Consider the following 24836-nt stretch of genomic DNA (forward strand, 5'->3'; position numbering starts at 1 on the left):
CATCTGTGCTGTATGTGTGTGCATTTAGCATAGGCTACAGTGTGCATTTGAAGTGGTAGATAAATAGAAAATTTAATTAAGAAATAGCCAAATAAATAAATAAATGAATGAATCACAAAACAGCTGTCTTAATTTTTAAAGTATTATTACTGAATCAGCTTTGCTTATTTTTGTTTCCATCTTCTTTTTGTTTTCATTGCAAGTTTAACTACTAGAATAACATAAATTCTTCAGTTATTTATTAACCCTTGCAGTGACTGACAAGTAGTAATGTAATTGTACTGAGACCTTTTAACCTCTGTGAGTAGCTACCCTGTCTTTTCTGCCTCATGTTTTTTGTTTAATCTGTAGCTTAAAGAGTGCAAACACTAGTAGATACAATTAAATTTAAATTATTATTATTTTGAACGATAATATTCTATATATTTGTGTTGCACCTAACCTGCCCCTTCCCTCAGTTTTGGTCATCCTTTGTTGGGAGTGATGTTTTCCTCCACTTGTGCTCTGCTGCCACCCAGTGTTGAGATGCTAACACAGCTAAAACTAAACACAACGATAGACCCAGACACTGTTACAGGTTTGAAAAATAGTAGTCTTTATTTTCTAATGGTGGTATTTACAGGTGGCGTGGCCTGCTGTCTTGGTACATGTGATAAAGAACATTGTAAAAAGATATGAACACATCTCAGGCAAAGAAAGCATAACCAATAACCAAATTAACTGGCAACACTGGGGTATGAACAAGATAAATATCCTAACTATATCCTATCGATGCAGTTGTTTTTTTAAAATGACTGAGTGTGAGGCTTCAGCATTGCCCTTCAGCATCCAGTGAGTAAACGTACACTCTTTTCCACGAACGTGCCCTACAAAATTATTCAAATGAATGACAAAATATGGTTTCTAGCATTGCTCATAAAAACAATCAATATTACAGAATACCATCAAATCTTGATTTAACACACAAGAATAAAATAATACATTAGAAAAAAGGACTACATTAAAACAAAAGTTATACGAAAAGCAGTTGCAAATGAAATTGTGAAGACACTGATATTGTTTGGTTGAATTTGACCAGGGCAACTGTGGATATAGCTTGTATGTCACATCTGAGTGCTGTTTGGTTTCATTTTCAATAATAATTTAACAGTGGTTGTACTGTTGTAACTTGTAATACTTAATTTCTAGATATTTTTTGTGTTGCATAATTTCTTTTTGAATATGGCAATTTTGAAAGGTGCAGTACCTCAGGGAATACAACAAGAAGGTAAATACATTTTCAGCAACTCACAACTTCTGAGAAACAACTGCAAGATGTGCAAGAAGTCTGTCAGACGGATTATAACGGATATGGTCGTCCAATAACGAGTCAATGACATTGTTGGCTCTGATACTGATACACACAAGCTGTAACTGCAGTCACCATGGCTCTCAATGCATGAGATTATTGACGTTATTGATATATTTGGTTTGTGGTACAGTAAGCTCTCCATAAATAATAAAAAGAACCTTAAATTCTGACAAATAATATTCTCTTTTACATCGATATACAAACAACATAACAAAAAGATCATAAATACAGGGCAAACTGCTGCCCCCCCAAACATTCAATAAACATTAATAGTACTGTGTTTTATAAATGCAATATGATTAAATTACATTGTCAGTTGATGTTGTGATGGAAAACATCAAAATTCGATAAACTACTACTAAGCCTGATCCGGCTTCATCATGCTGCAGTGGTCCTGTCGGTGACTATTTACTAAAACATTCTTCAGAAACGACAACGACACAGAAGTGCTAAATGGAGGAAAAGGAGTGGAAATTAAATAAAATGTTTAACCTGTGACACACGAGCCATACTCTCCAAACTCTTATTTTTCTTAAAATATGGGGCAATGTAAGCCTTTAAATTCAACAATGAGAAATATTAAGCCATGAATTCTCCTTTGTAGCCTATTCTATACAAGTGTAATAAATTACATACTGTATCTTTTCCATATCTTTGCCATTTCAGGCTAAACTCTAGTAATAAAATTCATACTGTCAAAAGGGGTCAGCTGAGGCGTGACTATTACACACATATGGTAACTGTTTTTTTTTTTTCTAATTTATTTCTGTACAAATACTGCTCGCTGTCATATTTACATGTTTCTATGCACTGATAGATAATAACATTTAATCTAACATGTGGAGAAAAGATGAACTTTTAGACACATCATTTCCCTACAGTATTAATAACTGCTAAGAAGTACAGCCTCATAATAATAATAAAAAAAACATATCAGCAGTTCAATTTTCCCAATTTGCTTTAAGATACTGACATGTAACTTCTAGTTTTGTGACTCAAAGAAGGGGCCATAATATAAACGTATTATACAAATGTCTGGGGCAAAAACTCACAGAAAATATATGAAGAATTAAAGTCGGCCTCAGCACGTTGGGATGCAAGGTAAAAAGAAAAGAAAAAGAAAAAACAGCAAAGTGGGCGGGAGGCAGGATCAGAGTTTTTGTAGGATGTAGAGTTTCTCTCTGATTTTGCATCGTCGCCCCAGAGATGAATGACGGCAGGCACTTGAATGTCATGGTTGTGCATGTGTGTGTGAGGACAGTGGTGGTGGATAGTCACATGAGACTGATAGTCCTTAAAGAGTGTCTATTGGAAAACAAAAGACGGAGGAAAAAAGGCGCCTCCTAATCAGGACTCCATGTCGTCTCCGTCAAACGATGGCGCCTCAAAGCTGATTACCTCCTCGTAGGTTAATTCTGAGGAAAAAATAAAGAAAAAATGGTTTGTACAGATAGTTTCCGTCGATATATAATGAGAATATTACTTCTTCAATCTACTCAATTTCAACCTCAAAAACTTACTCTTCCACTCCTCAATTTCCAGCTCGCGGCTTTCGAAGCTCTGGTCGTAAGGCTCTGCTTCAGGCTCGTCGTCTGGATCGTGGTACTGGGCGAAGTACGCATGAGCGAGAGCCTCGGTCGCTGTGATCCGCTTGTCTGTGTCCAGCACCAGCATTTTCTCCAGCAGGTCCACAGCTTCAACACAGCAACAAAGAGAGGGACAATGGTGAGTGTGAGAGAAAATACTAAATACAAGACAGAGCACAAAAGTAAGAGCAAATACACTCGTCTCTTTATATATAGTGTCCTATAGGATTCCATTTTTTATTTATATGTATGCTGGAGAACAATCAAAGAATCCACATAAAAAACAAAACAGTGGGCTTGCAGCTGGAATTTTTGGGGGAACTATTTTACCCCTGAACTAAAGTCAGTTCCTGGTTCCCGTGGTCGAAACACATATAGTTCCCTGAAAGGTTCCTGGTTCCCGGGAAAAGTTCCTCGGATGGAAACGCGGCTTATGTGTTTGGTCTGGTTAAAACAAACCCTGGTCTGTTTGCCCTGTTCGGCTCAGTTGGGATGGTGTCATGAAAACTGTCGATCAAATAGCCGGACCCAGTGTGTCTAAAAACATGACCTCAGTCCACTTGGAACAAACTTTTCTATTACTATTATTTTAACAAGATTTGAAAAGCTTAACCTTTGACAAATCCATCTGGTGACTGTGAAATGACTGTATAACTGACCTGTATAAATTATGTGTTCATTTATAATAGGTATGCCAACACTATGCAATTCATAGGTGCACAGATTTTCAGAAGTGCTGTTTTCTAACATAAAGAACTGATATACTTCCTATAATATTATTTATGTATAAGACACTTCTCTCATCCCGTCTCAACCTGTTTCTCAGTGTTTGTAGTGTTATGAGGCAGCAAATTCACAACCTGTTATGCAGGGATGCAAACGGGTCAGGACCAAAAAAGAGAGGAATTGTCGTGGGGGGGGGGGGGGGGGGGGGGGCCCACCATTAACAATATCACAGAAAAGTCTATTTCCAGTAGTTCAACCCCAACCAAGTATTGAGTGCATATAGATGGACAGTTTTCAGAAGGCCAACATTTCTATATTAAAAATGCTTTAAAAAAATAAAAACCATTGCAATATTTCAATTTTGGAGATACTGATTTTTAGGTCTTCACTGAATGTTAGTCATAATTATTACTATTAAAATAAACTGAAGAAATAAAGACATGGGATTTAACATCCCATTCAGTGTGTAATGGACATATAGGCCGATATAATGTGTTAGTTTCACTTTAATTGAACACATTCTACATCGCGGAGGCGACGTCTCTCCTTCACCTCTGAAACGGGGCAGAGCTCCGTGGGAGACACCTGCCTGACACAGCAACGGACATGCACGGGGGGGAAAACGGCGGCGCCGTCGCACCGAATGCACGCGGATACGCGCCGCTTTGGGTAACGAGCGCGCACGTCGCGTCTACATTGGAGGTGAATAGGAAGGCTCTGGGACTGATTGACTGTGGACCACCACCAGTCTGATCAGGTCCATCACAGCACAGCAGCTGCAGCTCTGCCCCGCTGTCACATGACGCATATCAGCGCAATCTGTTTACATTAAACCGACATCAGGAGAATAATGAGAATTATGATTAAAAAAATATATATATTTGTTTCGAATTTTGGCCCCTGGATCATGATTTTTTTGGGCGCATTCTTGGTAAAAAAAAAAAATCCTCTAAAAAAAAAGACAGTTGGGATGCATAATGTGTCTCATAACAGTATACTGTGCGTCACGTTATCGCCTCAACCATGGTTGGTGAGAGCAGAAATGTTGTTGTAGGCCTGTGCATATTCTCATTTGTCCAGGTCATAGTATTTCAAAGGAGGTTAAATCGAAAGCAACTGGACTTATACTGAGTCTCCACACCAGATAGTTGGACCAGTCCCAGCCTGGTCAGATGCTACATGAACTGATGAAGCCTCTTGGATGAGAGGTGAAACGTCTTCCTATACTTTTTTTTTTCAAAGGAGGTTAAATCGAAAGCAACTGGACTTAGTTATAATAAGTAAATAACTAAGTCCAGTTGCTTTCGATTTAACCTCCTTTGAAAAAGAAAAAAAAAAAAAAAATTGTTGTAGTGAAATTTTTTTTTTGAAACGAGTGAAAACGAGCGCTAATTCGCGTATCTCGCGTATCTCGCGTTTGGTTGCGCGTAAAAGCTCGCGCGAAAAAAAAGCGTTCCTCGTGTTTGAGTGGGAAGCCCCTTTGGGTCTTCCCACCAAACACGATGAAATAGACGAAGACGCGAGGGTCCCGTCGCCATAAAAGAATCGGGTGTATTGCGTCGCAAAAAAAAAAAGTCGCGTCTACCGCGTCTCGCGCCTAATCGCGTCTTTGCGTCACGGCCTTTTACACCGCGGACGTAACGAATAAACGGTGACGGTGTGAACGAACAACATAGAACAGGGCCAGACGTGGCGTTGTTTCCTCTTTTCACCTACAGCTCCACTCTCCCTTACTTACACTAACTACTGTTATTGTTGAGGCCAGAGAATTGTGGGATTTGTAGTTTTTGACCAATCGCAGGTTGTGCTCTTTCTTTTTTGTGATTTTCCTGGTTAACACATGTTTTTTTTTTTTTAGGGGCAAATGCGAGCGAAATGCTCGCCCATGGTGGGCATACGAAAATTTAAGAGCTGTCTTATTTAAGTCTTGAACACAATAATTCAACAAATTTAAGACATTTTAAGGCCTAAAAGTGTGTAATGGACATATAGGCCTATATAATGTGTTAGTTTCACTTTAATTGAACACATTCTACATCGCGGAGGCGACTTCTCTCCTTCACCTCTGAAACGGGGCAGAGCTCCGTGGGAAACACCTGCCTGACACAGCAACGGACATGCACGGGGAAAAACGACCGAATGCACGCGGATACCACGCGGATACGTCGCGCGTCAACATTGGAGGTCGGCAGTTATCAGTATAACCAGAGACAACCATGAATGAGTTCGCCTCAGTTTCACGTGATTGTCACTGTCAGCCTGTTAGAAAAACATTTTACTGACCCCAGCTGAGACCCCGCCCCCCTCCCAAAAACAAAAACTCTTCGGATCTGAACGATTCACACAAGTCACCTAATTGGTCATGAAAAAAGCGAGTTTCGCTTTTCGGCGCGCTGTTTGCATCCCTGGTTATGAATAGTGATGCTACCAAACACATAAATAAACACTAAAAGCTTTGAATTATTGCAAAACTTGTTGCCAGTCATCTGGATTTGATGATGATGCTGCACGATGAGCATCAAAACTGTCATACCATTGAGTTACCTGTCAGTTTGAAAACATTTTTTTTCCTCTATTGTGGACCAAATAAATAAATCAAGCTGCAGATGTGAGAACACCTTAAAGTTAAAGTATTAAAACTCGTAACTTCTGAAATAAAACCATGATTTATCATATCTAACCCTCACAATCTTCTTCCTGTATCGTTATGACACCACTAGAGGGCCTCAGTGAGCCAGGGGGCAGTGTGAGTAGGTGAGAGGGGAACTTAACTTACCAAGAGGGTTCGCACCAATGAACACATCAGCAAAGTTCCTCTTGGGCATGTGGGGAAGTGAGTTAATGTAGTTCCTCGCCTGCGACAAACAAATAAACAACAACACTGTGAATGAGCTCTTTAAAAAAAAAAAAAAAAAAAGAGGCAGCAGGTAGTTCAAGGCCTTTGAAACGCTACATCTGACAATCTGATGACTGATCACACACTTCTTCATTTACTACAATTTAGCAGAAGCACAAAAAAACACACACTGAACATCTTTGCATGCTTCCAAGCATTGCATTTTAAAACACCCAAATCAAGTCAGTGCATTAACAAATATTGTGTGTATGTGTCCTCATTTCCAGAATCAAGATGTGTCACCGATGCGACAGACAGCTCATCATCATCATCAGAATACACTGGCTGCACTGGCAAAGCACTTTTGGGAAGCCTCGCTGTGACAAGCACGGTCGGTGAGTCAGAGAAGAAACACAGAGGAAGTGGAGTGAGAGCAGAGGCTGATTTGCAGGAAGAGGACCTGATGATGGGAAACGTTTCAATACATCATATCTAACGCTGTCTTTGTAAATACACTGTAGGATGATGGACGGTTGCCATGACTCCAGTTGGGAGGCAGGTGAGGAGAGGGAGGAGGAGGAGGAGGAGGAGGAGGAGGAGGGGGAGCCGGGGGGCACGTGGGGGGAAGGCGGAAGGGAAGGGCACGTGTCTCACCTCATGGCTGGGCATCCTGCTTATGAGGGAGGCTGGGGGTGTCCCCGTCAGGCGCATTATCTGCTGCAGCTGGTTTATATCTACAGCTTCTGAGTCAAGGGGCATCATAACACGGTGGTCAGCATGTCAAAAAGCAGCATGGGGTAGTTAGGGTGGATTGTGTATAAGAGGGGTAAGGGGGGAGGGGGGGTAAGAGAAGGAGGAGAGAGGGAAGGGGTACACAAGGGGTGAGGATGGAAAAGGGAGGAAGACAGTTTCTGAGCTTCGCTATACAGCAGCAACCCTTGACTAATTTAAAGGGATACACCAACATTTTTTTTTCGTGTCTTGCCTCAATCCCGAGTCCAAGACAAGCAGATAGACACCATCCTTTCGACTGTGTGTGCAGTAACAAGGGAGATACGGGCAGAGCTGGCGCACCGCTAATTAGCTTAGCTCAAACGCTGGAAGTGTATGGGTAGTGTTAGCCTGCCTCCTACCCGAGCCGAAATCAGCAGTCAGAAGCTGGTTTCATTTTAGCTCTAAACTCTGTAAATATATCACTTTATCGACATTTCAAACATTTTCAGGTGAGAAAGTAGCCGTTTAGATCAGCAGTGTGTCGTTAATTTGTCTAAATACCAGCTGTTTACAATTTTGTTCGGACGAATTCGGCGCTACTCAAGCTAGCCGTTGTGACCAATGCACTTCCGGTTACTTTCACAAAATAAAACACCCTTCCCTTTACATACAGAAACCATGACGATAGAATTTGTGCTTTGCTTTTACTTTGAAATAGGAAGCTAACCTACCCTCGATGTAGCTAGCTTGAACCAAAATAAACCGTCTTGCTTGAACCCTCCGTTTTGACCGATCTCGTCCCGTTACCGGCATTTGACTGCTCAAGATGCCTTACCGGAGAGTTTTGTCAGCTCTGAGACGAAGATCGGTCCGTCGGTTTCCGTTTAGAGTTGCTGAAGAGTTTCTCTGATGACTTTAGGTGGAGGCAGGCTAACACTACCCATACACTTCCAGCGTTTGAGCTAAGCTAATTAGCGGTGCGTATCTCCCTTGTTACTGCACGCACAGTCAAAAGGATGGTGTTTATCTGCTTTTCATGGACTCGGGAGTGAGGCAAGACACGAAAAAAAAAGTTGCCGTATCCCTTTAACTGTATTATTATAATGAGAGATTCATGGACAGTTGTAAACCACAGTGCTGCACCACAGGCCTCTTACATAAAGTATTAGTAAGACTGCAAGGAAGTCACAGTACATGCCAGAGACAAGTGGGAATCAAAGACTTGTGCTAAAGTGCAAAAATGAAGCCGTTTTAGAGAACACACACTTTCAGAGTGCAGCTTAAAGAGGTGGCAGCGTCAGTACATCTCGTTATCTCGACAGCGCAACACGGAGGCGACACAAACACAAGGCAAAAGGAGGGGCAGAGCGGTAAAAAAAATAAAATAAAACCGGGGTGGGATGGTTTCTTGACACTCACTGACTCTGAAGAGATTTTCATCAAGAGTTCAGGCCCTGGGGTCCCGACGAGCATCATTATAAGCTTCAACTGATCAATGTCTACCACACTCACATGAAGGAAAACACAGGAGGGATGGAGGGAGGGGGATAAAAGGAGAGAGGGGTGAGAGGTCACAACAGTCACAGCTGTCATCTGTGCCCGGGTGAAACCTTTTTAATTCAATCATAAAAATAAAAAAAAGTTAACCAAGGTACTGACAAATCAAATGCATAATTAATTATTATTCAGAATTTTGAATAAATCTTGAAAATGTCCATGTTCATCAGCAGAATATCATATATTATTCAGGGTTATATTGTGTTAGAAAAAACCAAGCAGCATGGGGCAGGCAATATTAAAAATTGCACAACAAACAGTGCAACTAACTATTACTTTCATGACTGATTATTATTGATTTCAGCATTAGGATTATCTAATAACTATCAAAAGGCAGCAGGTTGTTTACATTAGAGAAACTGAAACCTGGGAAATAAATATTAAATATTTTTGCTTGCCAAACACCTGAATCTATTTCCAGATCAAAGTTATTGCCAATTGATTTTCTGCCAATAGGCTCATTAATTTGCCTTTGGCCATACTAAAGTCTGCTTCTAAAGTGTCAGTAGGTGTGTTGTTGTTCATCCTCTGTGTCTGTGAATGAACTCCTGCACACTGCACCTGTAATTGAATGGTGTGGGAGTTTTTTTTTTTTTTCTAAGACACTAGAGCTCATTTTGGATTCTTCTTCTTTTTCTTGTCTCAGATTTCCTCCCACACACCCATGGCCTCGGTCGGTTTGCACGGAGCCAAAGCTCACCTTTCATTGAGACAGGTGAAAACCAACCGGATCAGAGAGGCTGTCGTGTATCTAAGCTCTGCAGGTGGGCAGCTCCACCACCACCTCTTTTTGGGAAATTTAAATGTGGTGAGAGGAGGGCATGCATTTAAATAGATGCACTCTGACACACACACTCACACACACACACACACACAGAGCATGCAGTGATCACTTAGAGCAGGGATCACAAACACATTATGTAACAGCCACCTCATGCTTTTTAACTTGACCAGTACATGGCCCATAGCAGAGTGTTCACTAACTTCTGTCATTTTGATTGTGTGTGTGTGTGTGCGGTTGTGTGACTGTGTGTGTGTGTGTGTGTGTGTGTGTGTGTCTGTGTGCCCTAATTACACAGTGTCTTCCTGTGATTTTCTGTTGAACATATGAATGCTCTGCTGCTGTGCATGGGAAGCTATGTGGGAGGGAAACAGGAAGGTGCACGGCATCGTGGAGAAACAGTGGAGACAACAGCGGGCAGCGGTGAATCATAACCCACACAGGGCTCCAGCTTCTATCACACACACACCAACGCACATTCACATGCACACACACACACACACACTTCCTTGACTATTTTGGCATGCAGCTCGCAAAATTCAATACTCAGCACAGCTTTTGAATCAGCTTGAAGTCAGAAAAATTGTGTTTGAAACCCTGCGGTGTTCAAAACAAAGCCACACTCTGTGTCAGGGCCGACAGCAGGGCAGCACACAGTGATTCTTTTTATGCAGCTTCTGTGAATCTAGTCCAATGTGGATATATTAAAAAAAAAAGAGAGAGCAGACTGCATCCATCTATTATCACAATACCTACAAGTTGAGTCCAGAAAGCCATTTTATTTTTGCATGGCAGTGACACAAGGTGGAAGGATACGGTCTGTACCAGGGAAGAGCGTCCGTCCAGTGAGTAGTTCAGCCATGATGCAGCCTACTGACCAGATATCCACTGGTAGGAGAAAAAAAGACATGTAGCATGATCAATCAATCTCTTTTAGCACAGGATTTATCAATTTAACTACATAATCTGGTTGATAAAGCTGCACAGGAGACACATGGATTTCAGTTTCAACACAAGACTTTTTGATACTTCAGTGATTCAGCATGCATTTCTTTGCAGAATCTGTTTAACAGTTGCTGGTGAAACCACTAATGGATAAAGCAGAACTTTGTTTTTATTCTTAAATCCTGGCAAGAGAAATGAAAGAAAAAAAAAGCTACATCTGCTGAGTGTTGTGTGATATTCTTAAAAATGATGGGATGAAGTCCTGTGCCAAAGCAAAATGCAACATCCATCCAGCGGGGGAAAATGTCTTGGTTTGGACACTCTGGCCAGTTCTGCATCTGACGTCATGATGAATGAGGCAGAAAATTGAAAAGCTGCCCTAGTTCCTCTCAAATCACACTCATCATTTCTTACTGACGCCAGAAAAGAAAAAGCCAAACTTATCTGTTAAATTCATGATTTTTATGCTCTACTGCAAACAACAAAATAACCTTCAAGTGTTATTTCTTTCCTCCATTATAGTCCAAGTGCCTTTGTCAAATCAAACCCTAAACACTCAAATGATAGGAAGTTATTTCTGCCCAGTTTCATTCTGAATGTCTTGTGTGTGTACCTGTCATGTTGTAGTGCATCCAGTTGAGCATGATCTCTGGGGCTCGGTACCATCGCGTGGCCACGTATCCTGTCATCTCATCGTCCGTGTGCCGCGCCAAACCGAAGTCCAGGATCTGCAGAAAATGTTTGTGTTAATGTTTGTGCACCCCAATGAACACCTGCCACTCAATGATCGGCTAAATTATAGATGGTGAACATTAAAAAAGAAACTGCTCTGACCTTGAGCTCACAGTCTTCATTCACAGCCAGATTACTGGGCTTCAGGTCCTAAGGAGAAGGAAAGAGGGAAAGACAGAAGTCAGATATTGACTTATTGGTTTGCACATCACTTTCTCCTAATCATCTTACAGTAGATCCCCTTTCAAGATGTTAAAGCGCTGTAACACATGTATTCTCTGGAGAGATGAAAAATAACTGTGGTCATCACTTACTCTGTGGATGATGTCTGCAGAATGGATGTACTGTTGGAGAGAAGAAGAAGAAAACAATTATGACTTGCAACTTAAAGGGATAGTTCAACATTTTGGCAAATTGGACCATTGCCATAATCCCTATAGTCATAGCAGTAGGTTCGTTACCTTTATTTGTCAGTGCAAACTATTTTCAGAACGGCAGAGCAGAGCCGCGAGCTGCTCAGAGCTACGCTATGGAGGCTAATGGGATTTCTTTGTTTCCCTCATCAAATACACAATCCAACAACTCCAAAACGCTCTGGTGGACAAGTTGTGACCTGCACATTCACCACACTATGAGATAATAACAGAACATTACGAGACAGAGTTGTTTTAGAGGCAAATTCATGCAAAACCGCTGATGCGCGTTGCCTTCAGGGACAGTTTTTCATCAAGCAGTCTCTGCATTTACCTCTAAAACAACTCTGTCTCGTAACGTTCTATTATTATCTCATAGCGTGGTGAATGTGCAGGTCACAACTTGTCCGCCAGAGCTTTGTGGAGTTGTTGGATTGTGTATTTGATGAGCCTCCGTAGTGTAGCTCTGAGCAGCTCACGGTTCTGCTCCACTGTTCTAAAAATAGCTTGCACCGACAATTAAAGGTCCCTTTAAAATGAGCACAACTTTAGAATCAGCTACACCAACTTCAGTCTCAAATATTTGAACAGTGGTCCTTCTAACTTCAGGGTTTTTATATCTAGGTCATAGTATAACAGAAAACCTTCGACAAAAGGTTGATTCTGATTCAATGGGCCATTAGTTAGAAAAACAGACAAAAGTTTCCAACTTGAATTTCCAACTAAAGCGAGGTAAGTGTCTTAAGTTCAGAGAGTTTCAGAGTCGGTCCAGCAACAACAGCCTGAGGACGTGAGGAAGCAGCAGAGGGGCGAGAGCAGAGCGGAGCTGAACAAACAGAGTCACGCTGCCGAGGCGACCTCACTCACCTTCAAACCTCTGAGGATCTGGTAGATGAGGAACTGGACGTGGTCGTCGGTCAGCTTCTGACACTTGACGATGTTGTTGAGGTCTGCTCCCATTAGGTGAGTCACCAAGTACCTGCAAATCAAACAGCCAATCAGACGGTTACAGCCTCCTCCATCTTCCTTCGCTGTCCCTCTCTTACTGACTGTTGGTGCTTGCAGTGTTGTGATCCGTAAAGTAAATGTGCCTGTTTTAAAGGAAAAGCTAGTGGCTCATGCATAATTAACTCTTGTTGTAAGAGAGGAAAAAGGAATTGTTTCACTCTTTTCTTTATGAGATTGGACGGCTGGCTGCAGCATGAGTGTTTATGTGTAGTGTGTGTGTGTGTGTGCGTGTGCATGTGTGCGCATTGTATATCTGCACCATCTGACCCCATTCCACAACCAGAGATCAGCCCTGTGAGTCTGTGCATGTCTCTGCCTTTGTTGCATGTTTCTGTCTGTTACTGCAGCTCACCTGAAGGAGAACTGTCGGTTTTTATTGTGTAGCATCAGTGAGTAGAGTGTGTGTGTGTGTGTGTGTGTGTGTGTGTGTGTGTGTGTGTGTGTGTGTGTGTGTGTGTGTGTGTGTGTGTGTGTGTGTGTGTGTGTGTGTGTGTGTGTGTCCGTGTCCATCTCACATTTCCACAAATGTGCAACATGATGTTGATGACGCCACACCACGTAGGGAAACCAAGGACACTGATTGAGTATTCTGTACACACAGATACACACACATAAAACACACAGACACACACACTACCCCCAGAGACTGCCAGATGGCTGTTACCATGGCGACTAGCTGTAATGTGCACAGTGCACATGTTCCCCCTCCATTCACCTTGGTACAACGTGCCACATGCCGGACGGACTCGCATGAAGTTTATGAGCTGTAGGATTAAAGTGTCTGTGTGTGTCCGTGTGTGTGTGTGTGTGTGTGTGTGTGTGTCTGTGTGTGTGTAACTCTAGTTTATCCTGCAGTCGTCTGCTGATGTCAAGGGTTTCATTGTGTTCGGACGAGGGAAGCTAAAGCTACAGGAGCTCAGATGGGGAGCGAGGCAGAGAAATAAAAACATCAAGGAGCCGGAGACAAAGAGTGAATGGAGAGAGAGAAGGAGACTTACACATCATTGAACTCCTCTAAAGTCGTCGCTGGTGTGAAAACATCTAATAGGCCGATCACCTGGAGGGAAAAACAAAACAGAAAGAGAGAGTAGGAAGTCAGAAAACATTCACAAAAAGGACTTTTAAGTCACAGTTGCCACCTTGTCGTCTCTGAACAAGCAGCTCGATACCTTGAAGTATCAGCCCGCGCCTCTTAAAAGCAAAAACACGAACCATTTCCTCTCTGATACCACAATCACCACAGTTGTTGTTTGTTGATAAAGACGACAAACTGACTGAGTGACGGCCCGCGGGTGTGCGACATTTCCACAGAATCAAAGCACTCGATGTTCTTTTGTTCTGCCGTATCTCCAGTTTCATTTGTTTTATTCAAACAAAACGAAAAAAAAACCAACAGGGAATTCCTGCTTCTGTAACACGACTCAAGTTTCAAGGGCTCCTCACTTCAGCATCAAATTACAGAGACAACAACAGGTTTTCCTCTTCATCAAAATGGATGAATCACATAAATTTGGCAAATAACAACCACAACAGATAAAACGAAGCCTGTGCATCAACGTGACACTACAGACAGCAGCGAGTGTGAGCACAGGGAAATGTGAATTTGAGAGGGATGTGCTGCCACATGCTTGTTCCCATAATGGCTGTTTGCTTCTGGTATCATTTATATTGTGAATATGTTGCTCTGGCTCTTTACAGAGGCTTAACAGATTCATGATCATTCAGCTGCTGCTTATTCCACTTGCAAAACATGTGGCTTTGTGCCTGCACGACAGGAAAACCATACACAACGTGTGAAACCAAGCAAATCGCGAATAATGTGTGAAACCAAAAAAATAAAAAATAAAAATAAATAGGATAAGCTGCTGCTGGTGCTGCACACAAAGAATAATTGGATGATTAATGTACATTAAAGGGTTCGTTTTATGCAAAGTCTCAGTTTGAACCAAATGAAGGAAAGAGGAAGGACAAAGAGGAAACAGATTAGAGGGGTAATCATGTGGCATTTGTGTGTGTTTATCTTCAGGAACTGCGTATGCATGCGCATATAGACGCAGACACACTGGCAGAGAGCAGCCCCGAGCCCCAAGCCCCCACACCCCAACCCCCACCCCCCTGGAGAGAGAGAGGGGGAGAGAGGCTGAGGAGGATAGGTATTGTAAAAACACAGGAACAAGCCCGCCCACACAGGGCACAAACTCAAAGCCGATTGGTCGACCGCCGCCACAACAAACAGCTGATTGGTCGGCTCGGGCTTTCCAAAAAATCCAGACCCAGGGAGTCTCCTGGCAACAGTGAGAGCAAAACACAGAATCCCTCTCAATATATAAAAAAAAGCATAGGTGGGGATTAAAACACTTTGAAGCTTAAAGAACAAAAAAAAAAGCAGCTTTACGCAATTTGTCCTGTTATGATGAAACAGAAGCTGACAACAACAGGCTCATTAATAATCACTAACAGGACGACTGCACAGCTACAACACTCTATATACAGTATATATATAGGCTTATGCTGTTATCATTATTTATTATCTGTGACACGAGCTGCTGCTGCACGGTGCACAATAACTCAGGCGCTGATTCTACAAAATACTGAAATCCTACCTGTCAGGTAGCAGAACACCGCACAGCACTAAACCCCACAGTCCCAGACAAGAGGGTTCAATCTGTTCTAGTAGTGCAATAAATATTCATAATAAATGTTTATATAAAAAAAAACAAGGATAAGCTGGTTGTGCAAGACGTTTTGGCATGAGTGATGGAACCACTATGTTGTTCCCACTATGGTTTGGCAGCATCATGTGATGTTCTTTACATAAACTGCTTCCTTTTAGCATTTTGTCTAAACACACGAAGGCGAGCAGAAACTGTGCATTTTCTTTTTCTTTTTCTTTTATGGGTCACATTTAAATAACTCAAAGCAGTCGCTTTAAATCACATATTTCATATTTTCTTAAAGTTAACGTCTGCGTTGCTCAGCCTGTCAGTCCAATCTTCGTTAATAACTTCTACATCTCAGTCATTTATTAAAAGCTGATGAGACGCCAGTACACGATGTCGGCGTCTCGGGGTCTCACTCTCTGCATGAATTCCACAGTGTGTGTGTAATGAGCTCTTCGGGGCAATTAGGCGGTAAAATAATGTTCGTTTTAAATCAAATTAACTTCCTAGAGACGGGTTTTTCATTTCACTGCTGTTCTCTGGGTCTGTAACTGCTGCTGGTGGTGTGTTTCTTTTTTCTCCCTCCTTTGAGACGCTCCATAATTCTTCAAGCTGCAGTTTCTTTCTTCGCTCTGTGAGTGCATCCTCTAAAACCGCTCCACTTCACTTCCCTGTGCCCTGCAGGCCGACGATACCAGAGAAAGCAGCAGTCACTCATCGCTAAGCTCCCGTAACGAGCCATTTCTGCCCATTACGTTAGCTAATATAGAGTTACTGAGGACATTTTATAATACAAATACACACACACACACACACACAGACACACACCCCTCTCCTTAAAAAAAGAAAGTTATAGCCTCACTTGCACTTCAGATTGAGGAAGCATGAAACTCTTATTACATAACACATAATGATCCTCTCTGTTTGGTTGTGATGGTCGCTGGATGCAGCAAGAACTGAGACTGTGTCTGGGTTTAATGTGTGTGTGTGTGTGTGTGTGTGTGTGTGTGTGTGTGTGTGTGTAGAGCTCGTCACACAGGACATCACACCGACCACAACCCCCCCCCCCCCTCTGCTGCTGACTGGAGGCCCCTGTGATCATGTGCGTGTTTACGACGCTGCACATGAAACATGAAACAACTTTAAGCTTCTTAACAGTTGCGTTGTGTTTTTTTTTTGTTTTTTTTCCAAGAATCCACCTGTAGGGTTCAGCTCAGCTCCTGTTGTTGTGGTGTGGGCAGGAGGGACAGTGAGGTGTTGGGTTGCACACACACAAACACACAAACACACAAACCACAGCCGACTGTTCTAGGCCTTGGATGTTTACAGGCTGGATGTCTCTTTAGTGATGCATGTATACAATGCATCACAGTGTCTTCTAAAGGGGTTCTGTTCACCTTCTTTTACAAAAGGAGTCTTTGTGAGCCGGAAAAACTGGACTTTTTCTAGTAACTCAATGTTCAATTTTTCACATTCATTCAGAAAAATCTGCAGAAAATTTGACATCAACAACAACAGGCGCGTCGGCTGGTTTCAGTCTCTACTTTTAGTTCCATGTCGACTTTTATGTCACGTGCATGTTCACTCACACACACACACATAAAGGCACATTCCTGAGAGCAGAGGTAAATAAGCTCCGGTCGTCATAAGCTGCAGGTCAGAAAGACATAATGATATAGTAGGAAAAAGTATAAGCAGTGAATGCTTTTGCAGTCTTTTAACTGGAGGACAATGCACACACTGTACAACAGCAGTGAGACTTTAAGGCTGGAGGGCTGACTGCAGGTGACTTACATTCTCGTGCTTCATGTGTTTGAGCAGCCGCAGCTCTCTGTACGTTCTCTTTGCGTGGATGATGGACTGGAAGGGTCTGGACAGCTTCTTCACAGCCACCTTCAGGTCTGTCTTCACATCATACGATGAGCTGGAAACAACAACAAAAAACAAGTGGTGTAAAGCAATTGAGGAGAAAAAAGCAAACTCATTACATCAGGCTAATAACAATTGTCATATAACAACGTGAAACATTTCCCTCGATCTCACTGATAATGAGATACTTCACTAGACTGCGTAGGAGGAAAATAACCCAGTAAACAAAGCACAAGTAATTGCATAACACCGAGCTCTTGGCTTCACTTCTTATTTGAGTGTGCAGTTTAAAGCTGTTTGGGGAACATGGATGAATGTGTTGTTAAAAACCAACAGCATTATGTTCAAGTCCTGAAAATCTACTATTATTATTATTATTATTATTATTATCACAGCTCAATTTGAGAATTCATTATTGCGTCTGTACGTCTGTTAATAGAAGCAATCCATCAAAGTCGTTCCGTCCCATCTCGTTGTTCCAGTTATAAAAAGGCACTCAGGTATTACGACATATTTGAAAGAGGAACAAACAAACCTTTAACAAAAAACATCAGGCAATTATCTGCGTGACCCAAATTGCCCCCCGGTGACTGAACAAACCCGACTGAATCAAGACCAGCAGGTGCAAGAACCTGTGGTTCTGCTGGAGCCGGTTGTGTTTGTTTTTGGTCTTTGTTCATTTATTCATGTTCGTTTCATTATGAACGGAGCAGAACATCCCGCTAAGAGCAGAGTGCAAAGGAAAAAAGAGTAAGTCTACAGAACATGGACAAAGAAAACATGGAGTGACATGTGCTCCGGCTGTTTTGTGGCACAAGTGGCCCCCCCTTTAAGTGAGCGGTGCTACTGAGAAACTGCAGAATGAGGTCGATGGACTTGAAGGTGGACGTCAAGACACAGAGACAGACACAAAGACGCTGTGAGGGCAAACAAGAGAGAGAGAGAGAGAGAGACAAAGAGAGAGGCAGATGGGCCGGCCTTGCCTCCCCAAGAAGCATGACATTGCTGCATTTCCTGTACTGTGAGGGAACACAACCCACTTACAATAAACCACATTCCTTCCAGGTCAATCACTTGAGCTGAATCGCAGAATGCGTGATTGCAAAATCAGTCTGACGAAAAAAGAAAAAAAAACCTATGCTCCTGGTTTTGTGGTCCCAACTGTAAAATACTTTAATCAGTGGGGTTTACTTTGTTTTTCATGGAACTGCTTTTGCAATCTTTGAAAGACACAACACACATCCTTAAATCCAGAGGAGGAGCTGCAGGGAGTGGTGTTATAAAAAAAGAAGGAGCTAACCACGAACACTACCTGTCTGAACTACTGACCCAGACTGAGCTGAAGTCAAAGCTACATGTTATCGTGGGGGGGGGGGATGAGAATGATTTCATCTGTGCATAATGTTTCACAAGCTGATTGAGATCTGAACTGATGACCTTTTCAACGCAGATGACCCCGGAGCGTCGAGGTTTCTGTGTGTGTGTGTGTGTGATCATAAGTATAAGTCAGTGACCAGGTTATGATCCTGAATGCCACACGGCCATAGAAAGAACATTAAGATAAGCCGTGTGTGTTTTTTTTTTCCAGTAAGTCAGAGAGATAATCTCCCACACCCAGTGTACTCTGTGTTCTTGGCTTGCAGAACAACTTTTTCATACGTGTCACTTGGGAAGGAGAAGTCAGCTGCTCGGTAAACAAAGAAGAAGAGTGAACCAAAAAGGTAAATGAAAAAACAAGACACATGCACACACAGTCTTTTGAAAAAAAAAAAAAAACTGCTGCTAATCTGCAGGACAAACAAGACGGCTCTAAGCATACACCGCACAATTAGTGTGTAATAAATGGACGTGCAATAACAAATGGCCATAAACAGGGGAGCTGTAAAAAGCAGCAACGTTTTGAGGTCAGCATTATGGGAAAGCGCTGAGCAGAGCATCAATTCACTTTAATTCAGACATATGGTTCACATGAAATTCAAGGGAGGGAGGGAGGGAGGGAGGGAGGGGGCGTAAAGGCGATTGCATAAATTCATCATTAATCACCCACAATAGAGGAAATAAACTGTTACAGCAGAGTGAGAACTGTGATGTTCGTCTTGTGAAGATTAAAAGTGGCGCACGACGACACGGATGCTGTTTTCCCTCTACACATCACATCACATACTGTACATGCACATGAAACTACCAGAGTCTGAGATGCAGGTATATTCATGCTGCTGCACACACACACACACTAGTACAACAACACTTGTCACATCAGCCTCAAACTTATATAACACATCATCTGTGAGGTGATGAGAAACCAAAACAGTGACAGTGAATTGGATTGTATCCAACTAATCATCATTATTTTTTTATTTTACTTAACAAAACTGCTGCTGTCTCTTCCTTTTTAAATGATCCTTTTTATTTTGCAAACAACAAGACAGTGAGAACGGCTTCTCGCTCCCATGTTAAACAAAGGTTTTTCATGAAAGTGACAATAAATTGAATTACTATTCCTGCTATTAAACTCAACTTAACGCGTGAGAAATGACTAAATCAGTTTAAGTCCAAGTCTAAGATCTTATTGTCAGCATAAAATCTACAAACAGACACATTGAGGAGCAGCGCTACGACACAACGGGGAGAAAATATAACCAAAACATCTGCCTGCATGTTAAAATGATTAACGATCGAGATGAGGCAGCGATCGCTTCCACATTCCCTGTCGTCATCTCGCTCCCCTGTAGCTGAACACACACATATCATCATCATCACGATTCTCTGTCAGATCTAAATCTTCGACAGTAAAGGTTTTTTTTTTGTTGCTCTGCACTCAGTGGCCCGAGGCGCAGTAATACGTCGCTGTGCACATCGTCGTCCATGTCGGGAGGTGGAACAGGTTTTACTGATCTCTTTTCCGGTGTGTATATTTAGTGTAATTATGACCTTAGTGCAGGGGAGAGATAACCTGGTTAAAGTGTTTACATAGCAGAAGCAATCATCTCAGCTGTAATCAAATTATCACGTGGAATATAAACACACTAATTCTCCCATGTGCTCATCAAACAGAGCTTCTGATTAAAGTAAACTCCTCGACCATCCCCTCCTTCATCTCCCAGATAGACTGGTTCCCACAACTATGTGCTGTTTTTTTGCCAGTAACTGCTCTGAGGTCAGAAGAAGTCTTTAAACGCAGCGTCCACTTGATCTTTGACATGAAGTTGATTGACAACAAGTAACATGTGCTTCAGCTTTGGTCTGCAGTGGTGGTTAGCCTCCACTTTAATACTGCAACTGTTCATCATCATTTTACCAAGACATATATGAGAATATAAACTTAAAAAAGGGAGACGGGGATCGAAGAACCTGTTCTAAAAAGTCTGAACCATCAGATCTGCCTTCCTATGAGCTAATCGATCCTTTTTCAACATTGCATGGTTTTTTTTCTGACAGCTGTGTATTGCAAAACAAACAATGACGCCAAACTCACGCGTCTACGCAGCTGGAAACTTGCAACTAGGAGGGGTCACGGTAGAAAGAGAGAAATGGTCCAAAAAGAATGGCCTCATTTCTCTAAAGAAACTTGATGACAGTGCTTGTTGTAATGCAAGCACGGTAATTTCAAGGAAGGGTGGAAACACCAGCGTTATGCTGAAACATCTGTCTGTGTGCAACATGGGCTTAAATTCCAGGAATGTATCCCGTGTATTTGATGCTTCGCACCGTGTGTTATAATAACATTAGTGCCACACACAGGCAGGCTTCTTTAAATGAAACAGACCGCTGTGCAAATATTCTCTGATTTCATCCATTTTAGATCACGACCGACCGACTGTTACACCACTTTCCAAATTCAAGTGGTGGAATGGAAAAGTGGTCACAGACTTCTAGACCCCGCTGCATCAGCCAGGAGTTATTTTCAAAACATGACCACACACATACGGTACTATATCTGAGCAATACGCTAAAATCAGCCAATAGATCTTTTATGGCGTCTAAAACTAGGATCCCATGAGAACAATTGTGTGTTTTTGAACGCCACACTGGCTGGGTATTTTAAAAGCAGCTAAAAAGTTCTCCCTTTTTAAGTAGCAACAGTGCCCATGATGTCTGCATGCCAAGATATTTTCAGGCTCAGAGGCCTGATGCATAACTTCATACCGAAATGAATGGTTTTACTCTTCTGACATCAGATGCACTCAGTCATGCAGCCAGGATGAGTGTTGGAGCTCCAGCCGTGTGAAATTGCTGGTTTCGATCTTAAGTCTCCTCTGTGTGTTTGTTTGCAGACCTGACAAGTCAGTGCACATTTGTATCGGGTTGAAAACCGAGGTGCGTCAACCAGACTCGGCCACAATATTGCAGCTTCTCACCAGATTAGCCTCATTAAATCCCCTCTTAATCAGCAAAATATGTAAAGCTGCAGATGCTTCGTCAGCTGAGGAAACGTTGTGCTGCTGCTGGGTGCTGGGGGTCGTTGGAGCAAACTGAGAGCTGGTGCTAAATACACCTGCAAAATAAACACTTACTGGACATGTGATTTTTTTTTAAAAAGTAGACTCACGTGAGAAATGTAAGTTAAACACGGCACCTGTTTCTACCTCAGTGCACTGGGCTTGCAGCTGCAGTGCACTGAGAAGTTTCTGTCATCTAAATATGCAGAAATTTCCTGTTGAAGCAGATCGGCAGCAGTTTTTTTTAAATGATCTGTGTCGTTGTAAATGTCTGGAGAGAGAAGAAACAGCCGAAAGCTACTGTATAAATGTCAGACAGCAGGAAGCAGGAAAACATTATGTCCTTATAGGCAAAGCAAGGCAGCAATACAAAAGAATTGGCTTGATATAACAATTCCCTTTGTTATAAAGAAGGTGGTTGGCTTATTACAGGAAGACGGGACCATTATCTTTAGTGTTACAAGGATTACTTTGGTGGTTTGCCTCTGCTGCAGATGATATCTGTGCTATTTAGACAGAAAAGTATTATTATGGAGCTGCACTGTGATTATTTTCACTCTAAAGGAGAAGAAATGTTTATTTAAAAGCTTTATAATGCTTGGCAACAGATACCTAGGTGACATTTTCTATTCAAATTGCTTGGTTTCATCATTTTGAGGTTCATATTAATAAACATACATATGTCCTGTGAGCCTGCATCAGTTTCACATCATGTTTTTTGCTCAACTAAAAGACAAGAGGCCGTCAGCACACAGCAGAGTCTATACTATCTATACAAATCATAGGCTCTCTCTTTCTATACACTTCTCCTACTCCTCCAAAAAAAATAAAAAGAGGAGGCAGTGGTGTATTTGACAGACTGATAGGGAAAATGTTTTAAACACAAACAATGTGTGCGTCCAGCTGACACAGTGGAGTAGCTGCTGCTGCTGCTGTTGCGTGGTTATATTTATACTGAGGAGAAACCTTGTGAAGGGTTTTAATGACCCCCTGCTGCTGTTTGCACCACTTTACCTACAGAGTTTTACTGTGAGCCAACCGTGGCACTCGACCCGGCTTCATGCTCCTCCTCCTCTGTGTTTCTGAGAGGTAAACTCCTCCTGACTCTGGTTTGGGACGTTGTCGTCGTCAAATACAAAAAGGAAAGCACAAAGGAATTTCCTCAAGTGCAGAAAACAATGATGCTGATGCACTCTGCTTGGTCCTCTTGTGTAGCTATTATATGATTATTATTATGACTATATGACACAGGAACTCAACATACCGGGTACTGGTATTTCCTTTCTGCTGATTTGCCTATAATAACCAAAATGAGGTCATAGTTCAGCAGCTCTACTCACTACTAATAACTGGAAAACACACACACACACACATACACATGTACACAGAAGCAGGGGTCCAAATTAACAGTGGAGTTATAATTATGATACGATGCCATCCAGTGACTACGTGATGACTAAAAGGCGTCACAGCTGAGGCCACTACCTAACCTCGGGACTGTGAGTCATGGGTGAACCACAAGGGGAGAAAGGGTGACATCATTCTAGAGTCATCATCGTCGTTGGATGAGCTCCTATAGAAAAAAAAAAAAAAAAAAAAAAAAAAAGCAGCTCTCGCCATGCACGAGGGGGGCCTACTTTCTGAAAACCACGTGACCTTCTGGTACTCTGCAGGCTGCTGCACCCAACTGAAAATGCATAATGCATGCAATGTGCGGATGTGTGTTAAAAAAAAAAAAAAAAAAAAAAAAGTGCGAGGTTGTACACGCAGGGACTGTAATTGTTGTGTCCCAGAGGTGGGGGGGTGGGGGGGGGAGGAAAGGGCGATTGTTTCACTAGGTGTTGTTAACCCTGCCTGCCTGTGATCATCGTGACCACAGATTGTATCTCACGGAGGAGATGAGGCTCCACTCTGGCTGATACTAATGCAAGCATGGACATGCCACTCATCGAAAGAAAGACACACAGATAAGACAATAAGAAATAACAGCAGCAACCCCAGACTCTGCACACACAGGTATAACACCGGCGGGGACTGATAATAATAATAAAACTTTTGCTCCTTCACCGATGCCCGTGTTTGCTGGAAACTGGAGCGGGACACAGACTACAGTACAGACACACAGGTGCTCACAGGACAGGCGGAACAACAACAACAACAACAGAAATGTGCACAAAAACAGAAATAATCCCCGCCCGCCTGCTCTCCGAAGAAATGCGAGCCCTCCCGAAGCGTGCACAGACCACGGTGTGCCCTCAATTCCTAGCAGCCGTGAGTATATGAACATGTAAACAAAGACAACAGCAAAAAAGCACCAGTGATTCACCCCCCCCTCCCCTCTCTCTCTTCACCCTCTTCGCCCCGGCTGATAAGCAGCAGCTCTGCCCGGGCCTCGGAGGCTGCTGGCTGCTGGGGACCCGCTGCTGTTGTGCAACCGTGCTGCTCTCGATACTACTCTCTAACCCTAACCCTCTGTCTCTCTCTGTCTCTCTGCAACAACTGCTTACCACACGGAGCCGTAAGCGCCGGAGCCGACGGGGGACAAGTTCTGGTACCGCTCCGGGACTTCCCACACGGTCTTGTTGAGCTCCTGTCGGTAGAAAGTGGGTCTCTCCTTCTGCGACATTCCTGCGGATTTAGCAGCGGCAGCAGCAGCCCCGCAGTGACAAAACAAGGCAGCAGCGGAAACTTCTGCCCTCTCTCCTCTCCTCTCCTCCTCCTCCTCCTCCTCCCCGTCACTGTAGTGTGTATGTGAGTGTGTGGCTGTGGCACGACGTGCTGTGGTGGTTACTACAGCTCCACACTGCAACTCTAAACCCACTCGGTCCCGGATTGCTCGAAACTTCTGCCGGACAGTCGTGCAAACTCGGCGCCGTCGTGCAGCGGAGGATAAAAACGGTCCGCAGCTCTGCGTGCACGTCGGGGCGTTTGGAGACAACTTCCTCTGTTGAACGCGCTCGGGTCAGGGAGCTCGGCTCAGTCTGGACCAGCTTTCGCTGGATTTTTCACCCTACACTGTTCTCGATGCGCTGGGGCGGACGGACGGACGCGCGGGACAGAGAACGCGCACGCTACGCTACGGCGGCTGCGCGCTCCCGTGCGGGCGGGCGGGCAGCAATAATCGTAATCTCGCGAGAGTTGGGCAGCAGCTGTGGCGCTGTGCTGTTTTTTTTTTTTTTTTTTTTTTTTTTTTTTTTTTTTTTTATTGACGATTGTAGT

At 42.8% G+C, this 24836-nt stretch overlaps 1 protein-coding gene across 2 annotated transcripts; it reads right to left on the bottom strand.

Moving 5' to 3' along the window:
- Positions 1 to 571: 571 nt before the first annotated feature.
- On the bottom strand, positions 572 to 24571 carry mapk14b (mitogen-activated protein kinase 14b). 2 transcript variants are annotated; one of them, XM_083971067.1, is made up of 12 exons: positions 24125 to 24571; positions 17104 to 17233; positions 13648 to 13706; positions 12509 to 12620; positions 11543 to 11572; positions 11331 to 11378; positions 11110 to 11224; positions 10368 to 10439; positions 7154 to 7233; positions 6440 to 6518; positions 2872 to 3045; positions 572 to 2766 (listed from the first exon to the last, which is right to left on the bottom strand). In XM_083971067.1, exons 1-12 carry the CDS (start codon positions 24241 to 24243, stop codon positions 2699 to 2701), a joined length of 1086 nt encoding a protein of 361 aa, XP_083827193.1. In that variant the 5' UTR covers positions 24244 to 24571; the 3' UTR covers positions 572 to 2698. The 2 variants fall into 2 exon arrangements, with proteins under 2 accessions (XP_083827193.1, XP_083827194.1); XM_083971068.1 differs by lacking the exon at positions 7154 to 7233 and adding an exon at positions 8633 to 8712.
- Between the last annotated feature and the right edge of the window lie 265 nt (positions 24572 to 24836).

The sequence above is a fragment of the Trachurus trachurus genome, assembly GCF_905171665.1.
Source record: "Trachurus trachurus genome assembly, chromosome: 5".
Lineage (NCBI taxonomy): Eukaryota > Metazoa > Chordata > Actinopteri > Carangiformes > Carangidae > Trachurus > Trachurus trachurus.

Coding starts and splice junctions, on each gene's coding strand:
- mapk14b (XM_083971067.1), bottom strand. CDS start 24,243: ATGTCGCAGAAGGAGAGACCCACTTTCTACCGACAGGAGCTCAACAAG. Junction 11,225..11,330: donor ATGAAGACTGTGAGCTCAAG/GTCAGAGCAGTT, acceptor CATTTTCTGCAG/ATCCTGGACTTCGGTTTGGC. Junction 2,767..2,871: donor GGAAATTGAGGAGTGGAAGA/GTAAGTTTTTGA, acceptor TTTTTTCCTCAG/AATTAACCTACGAGGAGGTA.